This window comes from Xylocopa sonorina, chromosome 3 (assembly GCF_050948175.1).
Source record: "Xylocopa sonorina isolate GNS202 chromosome 3, iyXylSono1_principal, whole genome shotgun sequence".
NCBI lineage: Eukaryota > Metazoa > Arthropoda > Insecta > Hymenoptera > Apidae > Xylocopa > Xylocopa sonorina.
In genome coordinates, this window is record NC_135195.1 from 4,429,625 (window position 1) to 4,452,729 (window position 23,105).

Genomic DNA, 23,105 nt, shown 5'->3' on the forward strand with positions numbered 1-23,105 from the left:
CATTTATATAATATGATTATGCATATGTTGTAGATTGAGTTTACTGCAAAGGATGTAACTGAGCCCAGAAACGAATTTAGTAAACTATTTACAAGCTGCTATGTAAAGAAGCAACCATTGCTTTTTGATTTTAGTTTTACTTCAGATTCCAAACATTATTTTATTATAATGGGATACAAAACGTTGGAAGATTTTGAGGCGAAACCGTTAGAAATACCTGCAGTCAATAAACTATCAGTTAATAGGCTTTCAGTTAATGCGAGTAAACAAGCAATAGAATGTAAAATTAAAGAAAACCAATAATCCGACGCTTGTAATTTTCATCTATTACATAGTTGTTTAATCTAAAGTATTTATATAAGTTGCTTAGTATAAAATATATACATTATTACATAGAGATTGTATACTGAGAAATACAGTACCAAGTTACTAAATCGTGAAATAAATGAATCTTTCGTTATTTCTTTTCTTGTTTAGTCATGTATTGAATTTGTAAAGAGTATTACAAGTCTTCAGTCGACATAACTTTTCCTTGTTCATCCGGATAATTGTATAGATTTCTTGAATAAACACATTATGCAAGTGAAAATAATTTAATATCCCATATTAAAATTTTTGAAAAAAATTTATAGAAAGTATGACTTAATCATTTATATAAAATCTATACAATAACTTAATCAGAAAGTCAAATTTTTTTTATAAGTGTAGCCTCTCTTCACGTGTAACAACACTTGAACGATACAATATGCGATTTGGTAACCGTGCAAGAATGGCAGATACGTTGTTAAAGAGATCACAGATTATAATCATACCATTTGAGTTCATTTCAAAGGTATGAGTGAATGATTTATGCCGAGTCAATTGTGCAATCACTGTGCACTAAGCTGGGAGCAGATCAAAGTCATCCGAAACGTGTACCATCGGAACATGAATATCTTCTATCTGCGGTGTCGCTTTAAATTCACATAATCCAACTTCTTTTAGTTTCCATTCCCAATCCATTCTCTGTACAGCGTGTAATGATTCAGCTTCGTTATGATGCCTGAGTAACATTGCTTCCTAAAATGGTAACTTTTTTAAATACTCTATCTTTGTTCTAGCAAATCAAAATTTAACTATAGTTACACTTAGTCAATGTATCACGTCTTTTTAAACTAACATACGTAAAGGAAGTATATTAGTTGGTTTCTACGTAACTCTTGTAACTTAATTTAACCCGAACGTTTACAGACAATGTACGAATTCATAGTTGTCCTTGCATCCATTCAGGTATGACTTTAGACGATTATATTAACGATCATTATAATTTTTACCTTAATCTTTTCCCATTTGTCATCTACGTCTTGCAACCAACTCAAAAATAATCTGCCATTATATCTACTCCGTGCATTTCTATCTTTTTCTTCTTGTTCTGGAGTAATAACATTATAAACTTCTTCGTCCTTCAATATTGTACACACAGAGAACGGAAGAGATTGATTGGCAAGAGCTCTAGCAGCTCTACCATGTACTCTAAGGATCTCTTGTTCTACCGATAAAACTAACTTTTCTTTTTCAACGACATGTTGCATTCTAAGACGATATCTCTCTTTTTCTTGTTCGATATACAAGTCCTTCATAGCGCCTTGCAACCCGACCGGGGGATTAACGTTCGGTTCTTTAGTCGCGTTTCCAGCTAACACGTATGTACAACGATTCATTAAATAGTCCTTGAAACCCTGAGGTGGTTTCGGTTGAACTGGAAAGAGGCCTTTTCTTCTTCGTTCAATCTAAAAGAGTGAAAGTAAACGTAATTTTCCTGCAATATATTCTTCGTAAAAGAATTTTTTGTTGTGTATCAACACTTTTGCAGTTAGCTTTTTCTCGGTGTTAGATTAATAGCCGATGAAGGTATATTTCTGTTAAAATTAGTCATCTTCATGGTCAATGATGTTTTATATGTATATATATGTCAGAAAAATAAAGATTTCATGCAAAATCAATGGTCATTGTACAAATATGTACTATATATGTAAGTATACTAAACCATCATTGCCTTGAAGAATTTCACATATTTTGTTGGGAATAATCTCTGGTACTATTGAAAATATGCGAAATAATCAAGAAATGATGAAAAAAGTGGGGCCACTTTTTATATGTATAAATATATCATTATGTTTTGTACTAAAAATCATTCGAATAAATATCGTTATTTAAATGACCCTAAATGTATGACAGTCAGCGAATATTGGGTCATAAAATATGTAATGACATATCGAATGCTCAACAATTGGTATGCGATAAGACCGCGAAAGTGTTGAAAACATAAAATATATGAACCTGTTTTCTGATGTTTAAAAACAATTGATAACAATTAGTAATCGGTTGATCGTGTGGATGCACTTCTGGACCCGTATTCGTTGTTTCAGATGATTCGTTTGAGGCAGCTGTAGCAGCCTGTTGTGCTTCTTTATTGGGCTTCATTTTTCTTTTCCTGGGATGAACGTCAACGGTTGGTGCCGGAGTGCCTACATTTGACGTCGTCGATGACGTTGTTGTAGAGGTGTTCTCTGAATTCTCTGTACCGCTATCCTTCGTACATTTCCCACAGGCTTCATTGGTCTTTTCTGACTTTTCCGTCATAACGTTCGCTTTAGTAGTGTTCCCGCTGCTCGCAACTTCCGTCGAGGTATTCTTGTTCGATTCAGAACCAGTCGTTTCAGGTGTTGGCGAGTGATGACGTTGTTGCGGAGACGAGTTGTTGGAACGATCCGCTGAAGCACTCGGCGGTAACGGAGACGAGTTTGAATAATTTCCGTTACTCGTAGAAGAAGAATTTTCTTTCAAGGTAGCCGATCCATTGCTGCCATTACCGGATCTATGCGAACTTCGTAATACTCTCTGATGATGCGTTGACCTTTCCTCTCCGTGTAAAGCACCACTAAAGTCTTTTTTGTCCTCATTTTTGGTACTATTTCCACTCTCAGTGGGACTGGTTGTCCCGCTAGTGGACTGATTCTGATCTTTGTCCGTTGAATCGTTACTATTAGAACTGGCGACTACGTACGGCAATTGATGACTCCTATTAGACGTACTCTTCCCGTTTCTGTTACCCTGCTCTTGTTCGGACGTAGTACTTTGAGGAATAACTATCTTTAAGGGCGGTACTTTTGGAGCTGAATTAGAATCCGATCCTTTCGATCGATCATCTTCTCCATCTGATTCCGGTGGTGCTGGTGTAGTCGTTTTAGAATTTGTCGCTGAACTAGAAGGATTCGAGGGTTTCGGACTGCTTGCCATTGAAGCGCTTGGACTTTTTCGGTCTGCGCTAATTGAAGTTGTGTTTTGGTTGCTCTTCCCGGAAGTTGTTCCAGATCCTTGTTTACCTGATTTTGTACACTGTAAAGAAACATAGGGATATTTTGTTGGAGTCGATTCAATCTTATTATCACACTGTATGTTTCGCAAAACTAATACAATGCAAAATAGGATAATTTTACGTGAAAAGATATTGATTTTTTTCTAACTCAATAATAGAATTTTGCAAACTATGTAAAAGACAGTAAACCATTGCTACGTGTGTCCCTCTTCTTCATCAGTATACAAATTTTGTTCCACGTATACTTTAATTCCATGAATAATTCATGAATAAATTGAATCACTCTGTTTAGCATTTCGTTCACCGGGTATACTATCCCGCTCGATAGTACTCATTATTAGTAATTGTACGTATTGCAAATGTTTATGCAAACCCATGCTCTTATAAAGATAATTAAACAAGTGGAATCTAAGCAGAGATTTGTTTTATGCTCGAGATATGATAATTCCAACATTCTGCACGTTATCTACCTTTTTTGCACGTAAAAAGTTTCCTTATCTGCGTAAATTAAACAACAAGAACCTTTTCCCCGGTGTTGGCAGCATTTCTGCCGGTGCTCTGTCTACCAGTGACGTTGCCCTTTAAATTTTCTTTTACAGGCTCCGAATCTTTCCGTTTCTTCCGCCGATTCTCATCATCCTGCTCCTCGGCGTTATCGCTTTCGAACGCGCGTTTGGATGAAGGCGACGCGGAAACCGCTGGGGCATCATCGGTAGTAATCGATGCCGATGTTGTTTCGCCAGATGATGTTGCGGCGCTACCAGTGTTGGATACGTTGTTACCACCGCTCGGTGTTCCTTGACTGCTAGATGACTTGCTGCCATCCTTGTCTTTCTCAGGATTCGGATTAGGCGACGAACTGGCACCCCTGACCGGTGTCGGCTCTTTCGAACTCTTGAATTCGTATACGTCGCCGCTGTCGCCTGTCGTCGACGTGTTTCCAGAAGCACTGGAGCCCGAGGCGGCATTCGCGGTCCCTGACGAGACGTTTGACGACGTCTTCGACGAAGTATCCATTTGACCTTGATTCTGCAAGTGTTACAAATTCGTTATCAAATATACATGATTTAAAGTTATGTATACAGCTATATGTTGTTACTCTCCACGCCTCCATTATTTTTGCCAAAATTATAAACGTGGAAATTCATGTTTTAGAGTATGGAAGGAAACTAGAGTCTTTTTTTGATTTCTATTTTACGTTACAATGCTGTATTTATCGAATCGCATTTATGGCGCTGTATTGATATAAGGAAAAACACGTGAGGTACTCCATATAAGTTTCGAGCATTTTGTGGCAATGCTATTATTTTCAATCGTATAAATTAACCGGCAGGCTAAGAAAAATATTTGTATGAAATAAAACTATAAAGATTACTTTATTTATTCTACAACTGATAGAAGAGAGATGTTGAGAATACTCCACATTACTTAGTGATATATCGATATGACGCAACGGGCGTGTAAATTATACACATTCGTTATCAATGTTGCAATATAACACTCGTAAAGCTCAAATATTATTTTACTCATTATTTTCCTTACATTATCGTCTTTTGTTTGTTGAGCATTTTATGTATAAAACTTATCGTCATGCTCCGCAACAGTGACCTCGGTACCACTCGCTAATCGACGTGTACCTTTTTAAACACGTCGTTCTTGCAAGCACACATCTAAACGTATGACGAAGTGAACTCGCATCGCGTTTCACTACAAATCTAAATTCATTATCATCGTGTTTAAAAATCATTAACAATGCGTGTATAAAAAAATCTGCCAACGTTGTTTTGTTCTCTCTCTTCTTCAGAAACAAACATTTTATTCAAGAATCTTTAACTACTACACGCATTGGTTAAACTTTTCCAGTCGCATTGATTAGTTAAAGTTAATTGACCATTATTGCGTTATATATTAGAATTCTATTACTTCAAACGATGGATCAAGTCACGTAGTTTTTCATTCTGTTTCATCTTCTCCATTAAATACTGAAATATGATCTGTTTGATCCTCATTTTCGTTATTATTCATTATCAACTGAATTTTGTATAACATTAATATTAAATAATTACTTTCTGTTGATAGTGTCCTCGCTGGGTGCATACATAATAGTACTGCCTGAATGTTACAAAACTGCATTGACGAATAACAAATAGTTTGCCACCTCTTGTAAATTCAACAAAGATTGAGCTTAAATTATCTACAACCAGCTGATTTACAGTGCACTCTTAAATACGTAATTTCCGGGTATACTTATCAAATATAGATATCAATAGATATGAATTAACCGCGGCAGTGTTTCCCGTCAATTTAGAACCTTTTACCTAATCCACAGCTTAGAAATGCAGCAACTCGAACCCAAAGAATTTATCAAATAACGAAACAACTCTATAGAAATCCGTTGCTGTAAATATAACAAAATTAATATCACAAACAATCTCAATGATATTGTAACAGGTACATGTATAATCGTTATCCGTCATTTTCTAACGAAGTCCTTAAAAATAAATCAGCGTCCGATACCTCTGAATAGTAGTATGAGTGTCTCTGTATACCTGTGCGTTCATGCCGCCCTGACGGGAGTTAGTAGCGCCCCCTCCTTTCTTTTCATCCCTTGTTCCTCGCACCTGGTTGAGCCGAAGCGTCACCCTCGGCGAGCTTCCAGACTGCCCGGTTCCCGATCTATCGACTGTGGAGAACAAAACGCCGGTTAATTGCAAGAACAACGACAGAACGCTTGGGGGAACGAGTTTCCTGGAAACCAGTACTCTTCTGGCACCAAGGGAGCGCACGGAGGCCGGTTGAAGGAATCGAGAAGAGAGAAGGTGGTTTGGTGGGAGGAAGAGGAGGAAGTGGAAGATAGAAAAGGGGAGGGGGGGAACAGAGCATTTGAAGAGAGAAGGACAAGGACGGCAAGAGAATCGGAGACGAGCGAGCCACTGTTCGCGATCATTGGGGGTATACGTGTATGGCCGTTAACCCTGGAATACTAATATTAATTGTGCTGTGACGTTAATGATAACGCGTGGAACACGTTTTATCTCGACACGCATTAATATACATATTATACATCGATTCGTTGTAATGGCATTAATTATTTTCAAAAGAAGGAATTCCTTGAAGCGTTTTAGGGTTGGATCGAGGGGGGCCCCCGAAGAGAACGAGTTTCTCGAGGAAAGTGGGGGCCTAACGATCCGCGATCGATTCATTAGAGGTATTTTACTGGACGATCGCGTTACAGGAAGGTGTGTCATTAAACTACACTTTATTCACGTCGCTACAATTTTCTGTGCGACCAGTGGATACGGTAAGGTAAGTAGAGTTTACCGTCAGCTGGAATAGAGTTCCCATATCTTAAGCGTCTTGCTTTTAGCTTATCGCGACATCGAATAAATTGCCCTGGCTACCACTGTTAAGCAAAATTTCGTATACGGTTTGCAAATCTTAACATTGTGCAAAATTAGAAAGTTACTGGCATACCGCGTTAAACTCAGATTAGATACAGATTGGATTTTCCACTTTATGCATACAAATTGGAGATACAAATTTTCGTTCAGTATCACCGTTGCAGTAATATAAACATTTATTCTTATTCATACTTCCAACGAGTATGTTCGAACTTTGCAAATATATATATTTGGCGGACTTCTCCTTTTTTTCTTTAGAATTTAATGATCGAGTTCGTAGATAAATTTTAACGAACACCTCCACGAGGCTAATTTTATTAAAACGGTAAGGACGATCGAAATTCGACGCCTCGATTAAGAGGCGAACGTAAATGGAATACTAAAATTACGGTGTACGTGACAAGCGTGCGTTCATTAGGCGCACGAAAGGATCCACCACGAGATACAATTACGCTTGCCGCATAATCTATTCCGAGTATATTTTAACGGGGGAAATTGGCCCGAGAGATTCGTGGGCAGCGCGGGAAAACGGATTTCACAGGAGGAGCAATAATATGGGGCTTGCCTCGATGATTTCACGGTACGTTTGTTTCGAGAGAATCTAAGATATATATCGTGTGCAGCAATGTTGAAAGCGATGCTGACGCAAGCTCTGCTCTAGATCAATATATGTAATTGAATCGACGAGTTAACGCGAACATCACCGTATAATTTCTGAATTTGGATCAATACCGTGTGCCGAAATGGACGGGTACGTTGCGCCAACATTGATTCCACGATGATCCTTCGTGGTAAATAACGCTGCACTTTTATTAAGATCTCTCTTGGGTTGGTCATTGATCGTGATTCCCCTCCCCCTCCCACCCGCTGACCTCTCTCTTTCTCTTTCGTCCACTTGGAAGAGGGAATTGTGCCAATGAAACTTGGCGCTTGCGAATAGTGTATCCCAAAATACATCACTCCTCTAGTCAATGAATTCGTGGCTATTCGCCGTTTTTACCAACATCGACAATTCACGGAAATAATGCTTTTCGCCCGTATACGGAGTTAATATTCCCCAATTAATTTACGAAATCCTTCCAACTTGATTGCATAGGAAAGGCATTCTCGTAAACAAAAATTAAATACTATGTATATAATAAAATAGGACTCTTCGTTTAATTGCTTTAATACATCAATAGTGACGATAAAGAGAAATACTTGCAAAAAATTCTTGATTACGTCATCGAAGATAAATGAATAAGTATGAAAACATAGTTTATCGTATGAGTTATCACACGATAGAACAATACAATACAAGACGTACGCGTTGTGGTAATTAACAAACAATCGCGACACGGACACAATGATGCTTCAAATTAATCAATTCCCCCCTCTAATCGTTCGAAATAAAGCACGTCGCTAGTGTCGCGGCATACAGCCGTGTAGCGCCTAGAAAGAGAGTACATTATTTGTAGAACATTCTTACCGCGAAATGACGATACGCAAATATCACGGTGTATCCACATACGTGCTTCTCAGAATGCAACGTATATTATATCGCAGCGTGTATTCCGCCCTCCCACTTCCTGCACGAGATCTGTCTTCAGAAGCTTGGATTACTAATGCGTTGAAAAAAAAAAAAAAAATAAAGAATCGACCATCACGATTTGACGACTGCGCTGCGATTGCTCGAGCTAATTATATTTCATTATTTGACAAATATTACGTAAAAACAACGCGATCGTTTAACGTTACAAATGAATCCCTGTAAAACACTCCACTCGAACAGAAGAGATTAAACGTAACGTCAACATTCGATAGATCAAATACTGAAAATTGATAAGATAGCCCGAAAATGTAATTTCAGAAAGTACACGCGAAACTAGCTTCATGTATGTATACGTGTGTGTACGTCGTCGGGAGATATTCAACGGCAATTCGATTCTCCTTCTTCATTTCGTTCCTGACCTTGCAAAACACGAACCGTGAGCGGGTTTTTTATCCGACGCAGACTTTTTGACCGATAACGATGCGCGTTTTATCGGATACTGTTTGCACAAGAAGTTCATTAACTTGCTGCAATAAAGATAATTGTGCGACCGATGACATAAATTGACACGGCAATTGTTTCTTAACACGCGCTGTGTCACTGTGTTATTGCGTATAAATTAAACGGTAATCATTAATAATGTTTCATTGCGCGTAAACTTTGCAATTATAGTACTAACATGACGTAAAGCTGGAATAAATACATGCATGCACGTTAACCCGTTTAATTTAATAAAAAGGAAAAGCAACTTCGCATCTGATACTTGTTCCAAGGTTTCATTAGTCTTCGTTTAGTATAATAACGAAATATGTTACAACGATAATCAAGGTCAGTCGAGTTACCATTTAGTAAAGTGTCGTCGTTTCCACCTACGTCCTACGGATTGCCCGTTGGTTAATATTGCGAAAGATTAGCATATCGCTCGAGACGAAGTTTAAAAGATTTCGCTACATTGAAAGCGAGCGCACGGAACACGGTATATCGTGTTTCCAACGTGTTTCACGAAATGCACGAGACAAAGTACGTAACCGGTTTCGATGCTCACTCCATACACGCACGTTTAATTGCTGCGGTTAAATATTTTCCAAGTCCTCGATTTAACTTTGTTAACGACCAATAAACTGTGGCAACAATATTGGCACAATCTTCGCGTTAACACGTCTCAACGTCAGAGGATAACGAAACGTGAATATTAATGGCGAGCATAAATCATTTAGACAGCCTCGTACTTTGTGTCCGCGCGACGGTATCGGGTATTCTCAATTCTCAATTTCCGAGGGGGGGAAACAAAGAGAGTCAAGAAGTAATCCGGGCAAGTTTGTTAGAAAATGGTGCGCTGTTGCAGCAACTGCAACAGAGAGACCCCCTTTCGGAGGTGCGATCACCCTAGTGGTGTCGATGGACGCAGCCCGCGAGCGCAAACGTGTCCAATGTACTTGCCAGTCAGCGTGCTCCCTCTCTCTCGCGCTCCCATCTTCTCCCTCATTCTCTCCCCACTTAACACGCTCTTTTCTCTCTCACCTCGAAGAAATCTGCCTTTGTCCCTCCCTCGTTCGACAGTGAAAAGACCAGCGGAGGAGATGTGTTCCAAGGTTCGACACTCCCGGCCGCGGACGACGCTTCTTCCACCGAGGTTAACAACGAAGTGGCGAATGGGACGACTCGACGGAACAACGTACGTTAAGACAGTGGAAACACGCGCTGAGCCACGTGGTCGGTAGTACTTGCTAGTAACGGTACTTTTGGGTCATCCAATAGCGAACGGAGGGTTTCGAGCGTAGGCCACGAGCGCATACCTGCTCGCGCTAAGGATCAACCGACTAGCGTGGCCCGTGCAACCGTGCAGAGGTCCCCCGATGGATTAGTGCCAGTGGACAAACAGGACAATACGACGATCAAGCGCAACCAACGTACGAGAGAGGTTCAGTAGCCGCGGCAGCAGCGTGTGTACACTACTGCCGCTCGTACAGCTCCCACACAACGCGCTAGAACGAAGACACTGATGTGAGAGAGCTAAGAGAGAGAGAGGTACCGACTCTCGCGACTGTGTCGCCGCGTCTCCGTCTCGACTAACTTCTACCAGGCGCGGCACACTGCACCGCGCGCACGATACCGACGCGTCACTACTCGGGAATGTCACGTCTAATTAAGTGCTGTTTCTACATCGCTCGCTATTATTACCGATCGGTGGTGATTGCACGCTCACGCGTACCCAATATACACGGGGGTACACATTGTATGCGCGCGCGCCCGCGTACGGATGAGTTTATCATTGTAGTTTAAATATTCATATTCCGCTCGAAAGACTTTTTCCTTGGCTACAATGGAATTTCTCATATTGTGATAGATACGATGATATCGAGTGGAAAATATACACGTGAAAGTACTACTGCTTTTGTATATCACTTCCTGTTTTTGCAATTCTATCTTTAGTCCTTTTTGTAATCCCTCGTACTTCCTTGGTTGCAAGCATTTAGAAATTTGAATTTGATTCGTGCACACATTGCATATGTTTTTGTTATACCTTGTTTACTGTTTCTCTACGTTTTCTAAATGCGAATCCACTTTTGTTTAGTTACAGATGCGCATAAATTTAAATAACAGGTACTGAAACAGGTTTACACTGTGAAATGTTATTTTTAAAGTTCAATTTTGCATTTTCCTAAATGTACTTATTTAATAAACAAGTATTCTATTGTATTAATATGCATCATTGAATGTTGTATACCATTCGATGTTAATAGCATATGTACGATATTAAATTATAAATAAAAGCAAAGATAAATGTACGATACGATGTTTTGGATCTGTTTTAACATATTTTGTTTCAATTATAGTAAAAGAACTTGTTAAGTAACTATCATGTCGGTAAATACGATTTTCATTATGTCGATAAGACGATGCAGCAGAATACACACATCAGTTATTAATAAACAATAAACATCCACAAAAGTGAAAAGATATCAACTTTCTTTCATTCCATGAGACACTTCTGGATAATTATTTTTTCGTTTAATCTAGGCACATTTTATCTGCTGCTACATAAATCAATGAATTTTAATCGCTATCAAATTACATAAATCAATAAATGCGACTTCAACAAATATGAGAATAATTGATAATAAAAATAATTAAAATATTACTTGAAATATTCATCAGTGTAGGAATAATTCATACAGTTAAGTTTGCATTCACTGTATCATAATAAATGAATCTGCTTTTACTTATAAATCTGGTTTGCATATTTAAGGTAATTCTCACACTATCCTACCCGTTCAAAGTAAAACACGAATACACAAAGAAGCTTATGACAAAATGCGAATCTCGTGTAAAAGTAAAATTTAATTTCCCCTGAATATTTTTCTATTTGAAGTAACATTATCAATGCATAATAAACTACACTCGACTAACCTTTATTTTGCGGTGGTGTTCTCCGCATCTCACAGGGGGCTCCACTGTCCTCAGCAACGTGCGGTGCAGCGGCTGGCGCACTTCCGGTCGTACGTTGCTGTTGTTGTTGTTGAAACTGAGTATGGTGATGTTGATAAACCTGTTGTTGCTGCTGCTGCTGCTCCTGTTCTTGTTGCTCGTTTGTTGGCGCTGATGCGCTCGTTTCAGCCGGAGAGCATGGGCTATCAGGGGCAACTGTTGTACTTTCATCAGGTGAACTCGCACCTGTAATATCTACAGTCATAAATAAAACAAAAATAAAATCTTGTGGGCGTACTCTACTGAAAATCGTACGAAATGCTTCAAGTATATAGGCGACGACAAAAATACGGATCACAATATAGAAACGATGGAACTGTGGCTCAAGGTAAATATTCAGTAGAATATACGCAGATATTTCGGATATTTCGGCTTTACTTGATCAATATTCTAATTGCACTAACATTTCTGACCTATTAGTTCAATAATTTCATTCCACTTAATGTCTATATACTTTACAAAACACAATACGACGAGTACATGGAACACTGGATAAGCTCTGCACAAATTTTCAGTCTCGACAGATTAATTACGTGCACTTCCAATGCATTTCAGATTGAGACATTTGACTAGTATCTTCACAGTTTCGTGTATATACGTCTACAAAAGGTCTTAGCTGTCTCTTCTTTCGCACGTTTCGTTGATAGTTGTACGAGAACACGATGTACGATTAATTGGCAAGAAACGACTCCTTCCGCGGGTATAGGGGTTTCGTAAGGTCGGACAAATGTTTGAATGTTTCAAAATCTGACGGATGAGTTACCATCGTTCCCTGTGTCTTCTAAAATTCAATACGAGTAGCAGCACCAAGTCTTTCGTTTCAATTCATTTCCACAAATGCTTGTTCATATTATTGATGTCCCATCACGGTTTACTTTTATTTAATTTGTCGCTCTTTAATAAACAAATCCCTTTCCGTTTTCCTCTTTTACGTTTGAGACCAATTGTCACGCCGATCTTGACGATTCAAAGGCGGCCAGGGCGACATCTGTCGGTCCGCCGGGGGAATGTCCGTACTCGTACGTGCTCGAAGTGCACGCGAACACGGCCCCTCGCGAACTAGAGGCCATGTTGCGTCGCTATGTCGACGATTGGCTCCGCCTTTCCCTGCGTCTCCCCACCAACGGTGAGCCAAGAACGTTCTTTTTCACCAATCGGACGCAAGCTGATCCCGCCAACGACATTGTCGGTCGTGCGCTCTACAAGACGGTCCGTAAAGTCCTACGCTTGTGGACGCACGATTCACACTGCAGAAAACGCGCGCAGTTGTATGCACGACCGTGATGTCTGTACACGAAGGCTTACACGCCTATAACTATATCCTGTGTCTGCACATGTGTCAGTGGCAGCATTTCCTCACGTGCCGTTCCTGCGCTCGGCACACCAGTCGCATTATCGCTTACTTTCCGAGCGTGTCCACGCGCCCTACGCCAAACAGAGTTGTAGAAGGTAGAGGCATTCACTCATGTGGGCAAAAAGTACAAAAATGTAGTTCTTTTTCTGTATGTAAAACCAAAAAATGCTATTCTTTTGCGACAGCCAGTTTTAAGAAAGCGACACATTGCGACGAGTTGTTCTTTCTTGTTCGATGACCAATGTATCGTTTGGAGAATGAACGTGGGAAGATTAAAATGTGCTCGACGAATGCAATTAAATGTAGACTTCTGTAGAGTTAAAATTAACTTTGTGCTCATTTCTTGGTAGTCCAATCCATGACAGTTCAAACAAATTGTTTGTTAGTATTCTTATCTTTCATTCTAGCAACGTTGTTCTTATGCCTTGTTATCCTTATAGAAGAACATTACAACACCATTTTTTTTGTTAGAATCTTCAGGAAATTCTTATATGATTTCTTCGTTTTTCTGGAGCCTCCAATCTTTCCTGGTTTGTATTGGTATCTGTTTATATTTAGGAAGTTTCCACGCGAGAAAAAGAACAGTCAGTAAAGCACAAAATTTGTTACCTTCAATATTCATTAAACGCATAAAGACATGAAAACATGAAGAATATATTGCAAACACATCTCGTAGTTCGTTTACTTCGACGAAAATGCGACACGAATCTTGCAAAACAATTCGATTACTGAAGACTGATTCTGCAAATTGACCAGACCGTAGCTGTAGTGTAATAAATCAAGATGGCGGTTCGCGTCTTCCAAAAAACGGGAGAGTTGGCGGCGAAAGAAACAAGCCCTTCAGAAACGGCGGTCGCGTTTATGACCATCTCGTCCGTATGACGCTAGGAAATGCAAGGCGACTGAATAATATGTTTGATAAAGGAAGCAGGAAATAGAGAACAAAGAAAGTGTAGAACGTCTGGAAAAGTGAAAACGTGATTCGGTAGAACGCTGAACTAACTGTCATGAGTAGAAGACTGGCGTGCTTGGTCGACGTGTAACTTACTGGCGAATGCAAAAGGGACGAGACATGCTTTCAGGGTATTTACACGCATGAAAAGCAACGTTTGCTTTAAAGGAGAGATACCAGTATGATTCCCAGCGGTCACCTTATTTTTTCGTTGCTTTTTTTCCCCCATTACTGATCTCAAGTGTCACGAGCCGCTTGCCTATACCTCGATACGACAAAGATGGAAGACAAGTCTGAGTTTCTTAACAATAGGCATTTTCGCAACGTCACTATCCTTCTTTCTCGTTCCCATCACTATCTTTCTCTTTCTCTCGTGGCAAGCACCAAGTTACGGTGGTTTTTAGTAAGCGTTGCAATGGTAAACGTTCTTATGAAGCAACGAAGGAATTATCATCACTGTTGACTAAGGCTGGACCATTTAAGGACAAAGATGGAATCGCGTCTTGTTTCAAGACCTCCATACATTTACTTTTGTCTTCCTCCCATGACTCGTTTTATTGATGGAATACATATTCCGTCTACCACGATCTAATTTTTACTATAAATGATGGATAAACTCATCCCCAGCACCACTCGATAAAAAGAAAATGTAAATTGAATAGCTGATGTCGTGCTGGCAAAAGGAAAGAACCGTGCACGATTAGTCTTATATGGGAAACGTAGTCCAAGGTCTCGCACTTGAAATTTCAAACCGATACCTTTTCACGATAAATGTAAACTCGACAATTTCGATTATGCGTGATTTAAAAAATTTGTTAGTAAAGTTACTACGTTATTCACTTTCTGAATTGCAGTCTGAATTTTTGTGTATTCTTCCACCTTGCAAGGGGTTCTAGGGTAGGTGGCGAGGGTGACGCGACGAATTTTGAAGGGTTGTTGAAAAGGATGACTTGAAGTTTTAGGGATTATTTACTCAAACAGAAAATATTTAAACGAAATAGCATAAGTCATTAAATATAAAAAATTGGCTAATTTAAGGAAGAAACAATTATAGACAACTCTGACAAAGAATATACAATATGATTTGAAGAATAGTGATTTTCTAATGGGCAATTTTACTATGATTGGCATTAATTACTTCTAACATACCAAGTGACTAAATAGGTACTAAATTGTACAGGTTGATTTACGCGAAACATTTCTTTCTAAATTGCTTTTCTTAAGAATTAATATAACTTAAATTGAACTGGTCGAGGCACTCCAGGTATTCAAATTATTTTCTTTAGAATCATTACCGGTCAGGGGACGAAATTCTTTCTTTAGTTCAGGCACTTACCGAGGTCCTTTTTAGGATATACGGAGTGCCATTGCCTGGCTTCTCCAAGGATTAAGAACGGAAGGGGGAATTCCCATACCTCGAGTGGAATGAAATATAAATTTTGTCCACCATCGGATAATTGATTTAAAACTAAATATGTACAGAGAAAAGGTAATAAATTATCTTCAATTGTCATTAAAAAAAAATGTTAATACACTTTGAAACAACAAAAATAGTATCAATTAACGTGTGTCAAAATTTTTCCCACCAATTTGAATAATTCCCACAAAAATGTAGTTTACACGGTCACTTCAAGTGATCCATCTGGCTGATTCTAAAATAAGAAAACTAGAACGTGGAACGAGGTTGATACATGTAAAGCAGGAAAATATTCTAGATTTCAGTTTACCGTTTTTCATTTCTAACAACAGATTTCACGCACTTCCCATAGCAACACGATTCGTTGCTGACAGAAACACAAACAAATGATTCTGCTCGAAAGTCGATTGCGTCAGAACAGAATTAAATGACCCGAAAAACAAGGCTACGAAAGGAACCACGTTCCTACGAGCCACTCCGAAATCAAACTGATCAGGTCTAGAAAAGTTAATGGTCTGATTCCTGAACAGAATGACCACTAATTATATACTCTGGTATTATACTTAAATGTAATGTTACAAAAACTACAGTTGATTAATTTCACTTCTGACTGGTGTATGCTTCCATATATACACCTATGCGTATACACGGACGCATACTGTGTAAAATAAAAGAATTATATGGAAAGAATACCGTGTAAAAGGAGATCGAAGTGTATATAATTCGTAGTTTTCCGTGAAAAACGAATGGTCTTGTGTGGCCAAAAAGTGCGCCGTTTCGTTTTCGCGCGTGCACAAACAGTTCCCGGTGAAAATAGTTCGGGACCGACACGTCGCGATAAACAAGCCAGTCATTCCGTGAGTGGTCTATCGGCTTTAAGGATACGGGCGGCGCCCGATACCACCTCTTCTTCTTGGCAGATCCGATGAAAACTGCATTCGCTTTAATTGCATTATACAGGGGATTCAGCTTCGAAATTTTGACCAATTATATCTGATGACGTATTAAATGTCCTGAAGAAATAACGCGAACTTTACAGTTGATTCGCGTCCGATATATGACCAGATCGCAAATACAATTCGAGGAAACTTAAAATCGACTGTTGGCGTATTGAATCGAAAGATTCGTTTAAAGGACCAATTCTTGTCACTCCTTACAAATATCAATACACGTAATGGTCGCGATGCTTTTAGTTGGTGTATCATTTTGTCATATCGCTGATACTTACATACATCTAAAGACAAGTAGGTAAGTTTTTACAGCGACCAGTGTCGACCAGTTACCAGGCGAATAAAAATACCGTTTCCATTTTTTAGCATTGAATAGTATGATTGCGAAGTATGTCCAAAGTTGTAAAAAAGCAGCTACACTGAATGAGAAAAGAATTGATAGACTACGAACTTGGAGTTACCATTGAAAGTACCTTTCTTAGAACAGAGTTAAGTCAGAACTATCCTTTGCCATGATACTCTATAAATCTGTAAGATTGTACATTTTAATCAAAGTGTACATATTTGTATCAAGCTCTTAAGAAAAAGTATTGCTACTTCCTTTTAATCACTGTCTAAATTTAATTCAAGTATACAGATAATTACCGATAACCGACAGAACATTTTTAATGTATATGCTTATTGCATCAGATTGATATCTAATTTTTATTTTGCCTGCGATGATACTTCTTTATACGATTAGTAATAATACCAGACAATAATATTTTCTTCGTGCTATTAATAAGTCAGATAACATATTTAATAATAAATGATAAGATAGATTAGCGTGATGTAATAAATATTTTCAATACCCTTTGAGGCTAGTCTAACGTCCAGTAGCATTAAAGACCGTTTTCTCAAGAATGCCAGGCGTTGCGTTACACGGAATCCTCGGCTTTAAAGCCGAAATTCTCCGTGGAAACATTGGATTTGTTGTGCGTATCGTCTCGCAGGTAAGCCAGGGCCGAACTTCCATTCGAAACGATCGCCATCGCGAAAACATTCAGAAAAAGTGAATCTTAGAACGATCTACGAGTGTGTAATTTCGGAATTAATAAAGTAGTATAACAATTTTCTTTTCTTCTTTTCGTATCGTCTGAAGAGTGTAGATATCTTTGTACGAGTTAAAATAATTCCATATATATATTTAGTACTAATAAGTTCTATTTCTCTGTTTCTTGTAATGGTAATTATAAATCGTTCAAGTAGGAAATTCAGAACAGGAAATGAGGCAAACATTAATTCAAAAGCCAGACGTCTAGATTTATCTGTTGATTTATGATATGTTCATGGAAAATAGATTCTACTTTGTCTTTTCTCGTAGTATATTTATCCTAAAATTTCTCTTCTGTAACGCAATATGAAACGAAATTATTTAATATATTTATCGAAAGTTATGAGTAACTGAATAATCAGATATATTTATTTTGAAATATGAGGCATATTTTATATTCTTTCCTTTATTTTAATGTTACGTTTTCTTGTATGCTCGTGCTATTAAAAATCATTTTACTGTAGATCTACTTATTTCGTATTTAATATTGTACATCATAATTGGATATTAAAAGAAATAGAAAAAAGTACAATTACTGCGTTCTACGTCTCTCAAATGGATTTAATAATACCAAGAAATTTTTTATCTCTCGCATCTTATCTTTAATTTTAAAATTCCATTATACATGAGTTCGTAATGCGGCCCTGTCTCAACAATTCTCCTTCCATAATACAAGGAAACATTCATTTCAGATTCATACTGAAAATTGCATGCCATACCACTATGCAATAAAAATTGCCATTTGAAATATTTATGGAAATAGTAATGACAGAAAAAGGAAACCGCTAAGATTATGCCTCGTTCCCCGTATGTCAATACCATGAATATGTTATTCGATAAATGGTTGGAACTCACGGTCGAATATAAAATATAACCAGACAATTCTCGGCAAGATATCAGTATTTATATTTCTACCTGAACAGTGTTTTAAAATTACAAACAGAGGACAATTTTCAACCAAATTTTTAATAAACGACAAAGTTTACATATTCGTGGTATTTCCTTCAAAAGGAGATTAATTCAAAATCTAATAAATTATGTAAATGTAATTTGTACCAAATAACTGAACGACCAAAAATAATTAAATGCCTGTTAACCAAGTCTTTCTCGAACATTTTGTTCTCGAGGCTTGTGTCTCATCTTTGTCAAGGACATTCGGAGTGATAATCGTTATCGTAAAAATTCCGAAAACCTATGATTCGAAGTATAGTCAGCGGTGAAAAATGATATGGAACAGTGCGGCCCTGTCTCGAGTATTGATCTGTACGAGAGTTGTCTGCCGCCCCTCCCGTGCCCAACGCTGGATGTTTCATCCCTCCGCAACCCCTGGACAACAAGGATGTCGTGCACCTGTGACTAGGGTGTTGGTGAATACCCTATTAGACGTCTTACGCCGTAGAGACATTGTCTTCGTGGGGCATACGTGGCCGGCTTTACGGCACGGCACCGGCACGGCAGCCGTACGCTCGACTTCCGGCGATATCGCGGTATCCTACGGCACTATTTAAATTCGACCTTCGCCGTCGTGGAATAATTTCAATTTTGCCCGGAGATTCGGACCCACTTATGCAACCACGCAAGATACGCTAAAAGGGAAAGTGGCTAACAGGGTATCTAAGAGCGAGCTGTGGCTGTTCCCCTATCGTGCGTTTCTCGAAAAAGAAAGTATCATTCACACATGCGAGGCGTAAATCTAGATTTTATCTTAATCTTCCATTGTTGTAAATAGATTAGAATGCGATCACGATCTTGTTTCTATAAACGATTGTCCAATTTGCCTAAAAAAATCATTCCTCTCTAGCGGATGGATTAATTAAATAATTTTATTCAATATCCTACTTGGATTTTTATCTACACATCCTTACGCTATTTTTCTTTAAACGGATAATATTTTGTAGAAAACAATATAAAGTAGAAAAGTAGATAATAATTCTAACTATCTTTTTGTCGTACGTCCTTTAAAAAATTTACTTTCACATGCTTCAAAATAAAAATAGGAAAAATCCGAGTGGGAGTAGTACAGACTCTCACTCTCTCCCTCTTTCTCCCTCTCCCTCTCTCTCTCTCTCTCTCTCTCTCTCTCTCTCTCTCTCTCTCTCCCTTCTCTTTTCTATAATTTAAAACAGTAAAAAATAATTTATTTTTTTAATCTAATTACTTCTATCTCTCTTCGACCTTAAAGGGTAATGGAACGAAACGGGACAGAGAAAGGGTAGTCGAGCAATGGAGGTAAATTGTATATGAATGAACCCGGACCCGCTGACTTCCTGTCGTTTAGGAAGGTCGTGCACCGTCGCTTTCATTTATCGACGAGTCTCTACTGCAGACAAGAACGTACGGGGGTGACCGACCTCGGTAATGTTGTCTTTCGTTTAAAAGAAAACTGTAGCCGGACAATTGAATCGGTAGTTCGAAGAAAGAGCTAACAGCTAAAAATCGGGAACCAAGATTCTACCAATAATATCTTGGTGCTCCTATCTTTTTCTTTCCAACTTTAAATAAAATAGAAAATGATTAAATTATAGATTAAAGGCTTTTCGAAAAATATCTTTTTTGGTATAAGGTATTTAAATTAGGAATCTTGAATTAAGTAATCGATGTACAAATGTAGAGGAAATTAATATTGGACTAATGTATGGCAAAGAAATAGCAAAACAAAACTCTTCTAATGTTACTATGACTAAAGAAACAAAACACACCTGTGTCCAAATTCATTTACTCAGCACTGTACTATGTATACGAAACTTGTTAAACTACATAATATTATGTCGAAAAAATTGTGCACTATGATCTTCACTGACGATAGGAACGGCAACAAATGTAGAAAGAAGACACAGAATTTTTGCAACGTTTTGTAAGCGTATGTTCGAAATTGCTAGCAACGGAAATGGATTCGTCGAAAGAAAGACTGGTTATTGATTTTGATGTCAAGATATACGAGGAAGGATGAATCCATGTGAAATGATACGTGGCGTGCGATGCTGAATAGAACTGAGTAGGATTGTCAGAAAATTTGGAGTTTAATTAGAAAGTGAACACTTTCCTTCCATTGGATTCAATAAAAATTTGAATAAGTGGAAGAAAATATCGACTGGATAAAAAGTTGTGATTTGATTCCATTGAGTAATGGAGAAAGTTTGATTGGTCCACGTAACGGAATAAAGTTATGTTGCTTTAAATTACGTTATTCCAACGCTAACGCAATTTATCGTTTCGTTTACTTTTCGACTTTAAGCAGTTTCAAAACCAAATCTTTGGAAATCGTGAATTGCGGCTGAAATAACTATTTCCAGCAACGATTAAAATACATGAAGCGTTGCATTCTCAAAATCAGACGTCCAACTCATATTTTCCTCGCTACGTTTATAGAACAAGTAAAAACTAGAACGAAGGATGCAAAAGGTCTGGTTCACTCACCATTTGCTTCTTTAGCGTTGAGATCGTATCCATTCACGAGCATCTGTCGCACTCGAAAATCTTCTTTGCGATTGATAGACGCCTGGACCGTCGATTCCCCATTTTTGCTAGTCCAGCGGCCTTTTGACCCCCGCTGCTGTAATGTAGATGACCTTGGTGTGGTATTTGACGTAGTTGTATTTTCTGTTCGATTTCCACCTAAAAATAAACGAATTAATTAGATAAATCCAAAAGTAACCAACATTTTTGAAACATTAACGCCCAATTGACTTTCAAACATCTAAGTCTCAATTCCAACATCTAAGTCCCCTAACCATATAATAATTAAATTATTAATATATTATCGTTTACTTCGTTTAACTTAGTCGATTGTTCAATGAATACGATCAGTAATTGCATAAGATACGTGTCGTATATTTAAAATAACTTACTAATGTCGTCTGATTATGCGAAGACGAGAAACTTAAGAGTAAATTGCGGATACAGCGAAGCACGGCAAGCTACTTCTGTTATGCATGCCACTTTTATACTACATAAAGTCATAAGAGATAAATACTAAAATGTTCGAGTATTCGTCCGTTCAAATGTTGAACATAGAGTAGGTACGATTAACAAGCTGCGTCGTACGAATACACGAATAGTATTAACGCCTCCTAGTGCAAATTGCGGTTACAACGAGTTACCGGCAATCGGTGTCAGGTCAATTCTCTCGTGGCGGGAACACGAGCGCATGTCAATTACTTACATTAACATAGCCCCTTCTCTTTTCTTTGTAAAACGCGTGAAGCGCTATTCGCGGCGGTGTCGCCGCGGGAACGGGTCGACTGTCGCCGAGTCGTGCAGTTGGCAGGACCTGGACGGGAAATACAGGCGGGCAAAACTAGCTCGCGCGAAGTAACTAGCCACGATCTCGCGTTGAAGCTCGGTTCCGATAAAATGACCGCACACAGCAGAAAACTATGTGGCTACCGGGAGGCACAGATGCTGCGTGGTTCGCGCGAGTGTTATCTGTTCGTGTAACCAGTAACGAAACAAACACGTAGATTCGCGATCGAACGAAATAATCCGAGCGCGGAAACACCGCTCCTCGACTAACCTGCATTATAATCTGCATTACAAAGTTTTATACCTTGGTGAATTTGACGATCTCATTTCTCGAGATGCGCTACGCATGCCTGTGTAAACGGGGGAAGCGATGATTCACTCGAATACATTAAAAACCATTCGCGATAAGAGCATACGCGTAGATTACGTGACCACAGTATCGTTCGATCACCGACTACGTGCCCGTTCACGGGGCTCTCGAGGCGAATGTGCGCGTGTTTATTCACCGAAGAAGTGTCCGCGTATCTCCTCACCTGATACTATTTCCTGTGAGGTCATTTGTAGAAGAAGCGCGAGCTGTTGTCGCTCGGACATCCGCGCTGGGTAACCGCGGAAACGACTGTTACCGCCTGCGGGCATTCCGTCCTCATAACTCATGTACCTCGAGCCTGAAAACGCACGTGGAGGATCGCGGTGAGCACTCGCGGGGAAGGATGCCGCCGCACGACGGACGAGCGTCCCTGTTATCTGGACCCGCGGTAATTTGCCACGAGCGAAGATAACCTAAAATCGTACGGTCGGTTCACGCCATTTTGACCTACCGAGCGCGCACAGATACGTGAATCGACAGTCACGCGACACGTACGCAACCACACGCGCCAAAACCGATCACATCGGGCGAACACTGTGAATTGTCGCTAACGATTTACGCACTATTGTTTCCCGGGCGGAACATTTGATTTCACAACGCGGCATGTGTGTGCGTGCTCTTTCGAAAACGAGATTCGCGACACACGACTCGGAACACAGTGCGCAATATGACGCAACGTTTGTGTTGTATTTACAGTTGGTATCTCTGTCGGTAGCGCGCGGCGCGGGAACATTCAAATCGGCGCAATTCGAAACTTACGCGGGGGAACACGCGCGGGTCTTTGTTGTAACTATTTGATAATGAAATTGTAAGGAATTTTAACGTAAAAGAGAGCAATTTTTGCTAGAAATTAGAATAAAATATTTTAACTAGTGAAACGTACGCGTGTAATTTTTGAGTTTTTTTTTTTTTTTAATAAAGAAGATGGGTTTACATATTGTATCGCGC

General features: G+C 39.0%; 2 protein-coding genes and 1 long non-coding RNA gene across 6 annotated transcripts in view; 2 read left to right on the forward strand and 1 right to left on the reverse strand.

The window, feature by feature from the left end:
- Positions 1-698, forward strand: part of LOC143422555 (transmembrane protein 70 homolog, mitochondrial) — a 153,780-nt gene extending 153,082 nt beyond the window's left edge. The window contains exon 4 of the mRNA XM_076893303.1: positions 34-698. Coding sequence (XP_076749418.1) covers positions 34-303 — 270 coding nt within the window. The 3' untranslated portion in view covers positions 304-698. The remainder of the gene's footprint in view (positions 1-33) is intronic.
- Positions 699-846: 148 nt separating this feature from the next.
- LOC143422521 (uncharacterized) lies at positions 847-22,821 on the reverse strand. Of its 3 annotated transcripts, XM_076893234.1 has the most exons (8): positions 22,321-22,821; positions 20,963-21,160; positions 11,702-11,974; positions 5,908-6,041; positions 3,881-4,387; positions 2,320-3,378; positions 1,314-1,769; positions 847-1,059 (listed from the first exon to the last, which is right to left on the reverse strand). In XM_076893234.1, exons 1-8 carry the CDS (start codon positions 22,442-22,444, stop codon positions 880-882), a joined length of 2,931 nt encoding a protein of 976 aa, XP_076749349.1. In that variant the 5' UTR covers positions 22,445-22,821; the 3' UTR covers positions 847-879. The 3 variants fall into 3 exon arrangements, with proteins under 3 accessions (XP_076749349.1, XP_076749351.1, XP_076749350.1); XM_076893236.1 differs by lacking the exons at positions 11,702-11,974; positions 20,963-21,160; positions 22,321-22,821 and adding an exon at positions 9,731-9,791; XM_076893235.1 differs by lacking the exons at positions 11,702-11,974; positions 20,963-21,160; positions 22,321-22,821 and adding an exon at positions 7,632-7,850.
- LOC143422563 (uncharacterized) lies at positions 15,220-17,923 on the forward strand. 2 transcript variants are annotated; one of them, XR_013101739.1, is made up of 3 exons: positions 15,220-15,349; positions 15,437-15,574; positions 17,312-17,923. It is a non-coding gene; the product is annotated as an uncharacterized LOC143422563 (long non-coding RNA). The 2 variants fall into 2 exon arrangements; XR_013101738.1 differs by lacking the exon at positions 17,312-17,923 and adding an exon at positions 15,855-16,020.
- Positions 22,822-23,105: the final 284 nt, after the last annotated feature.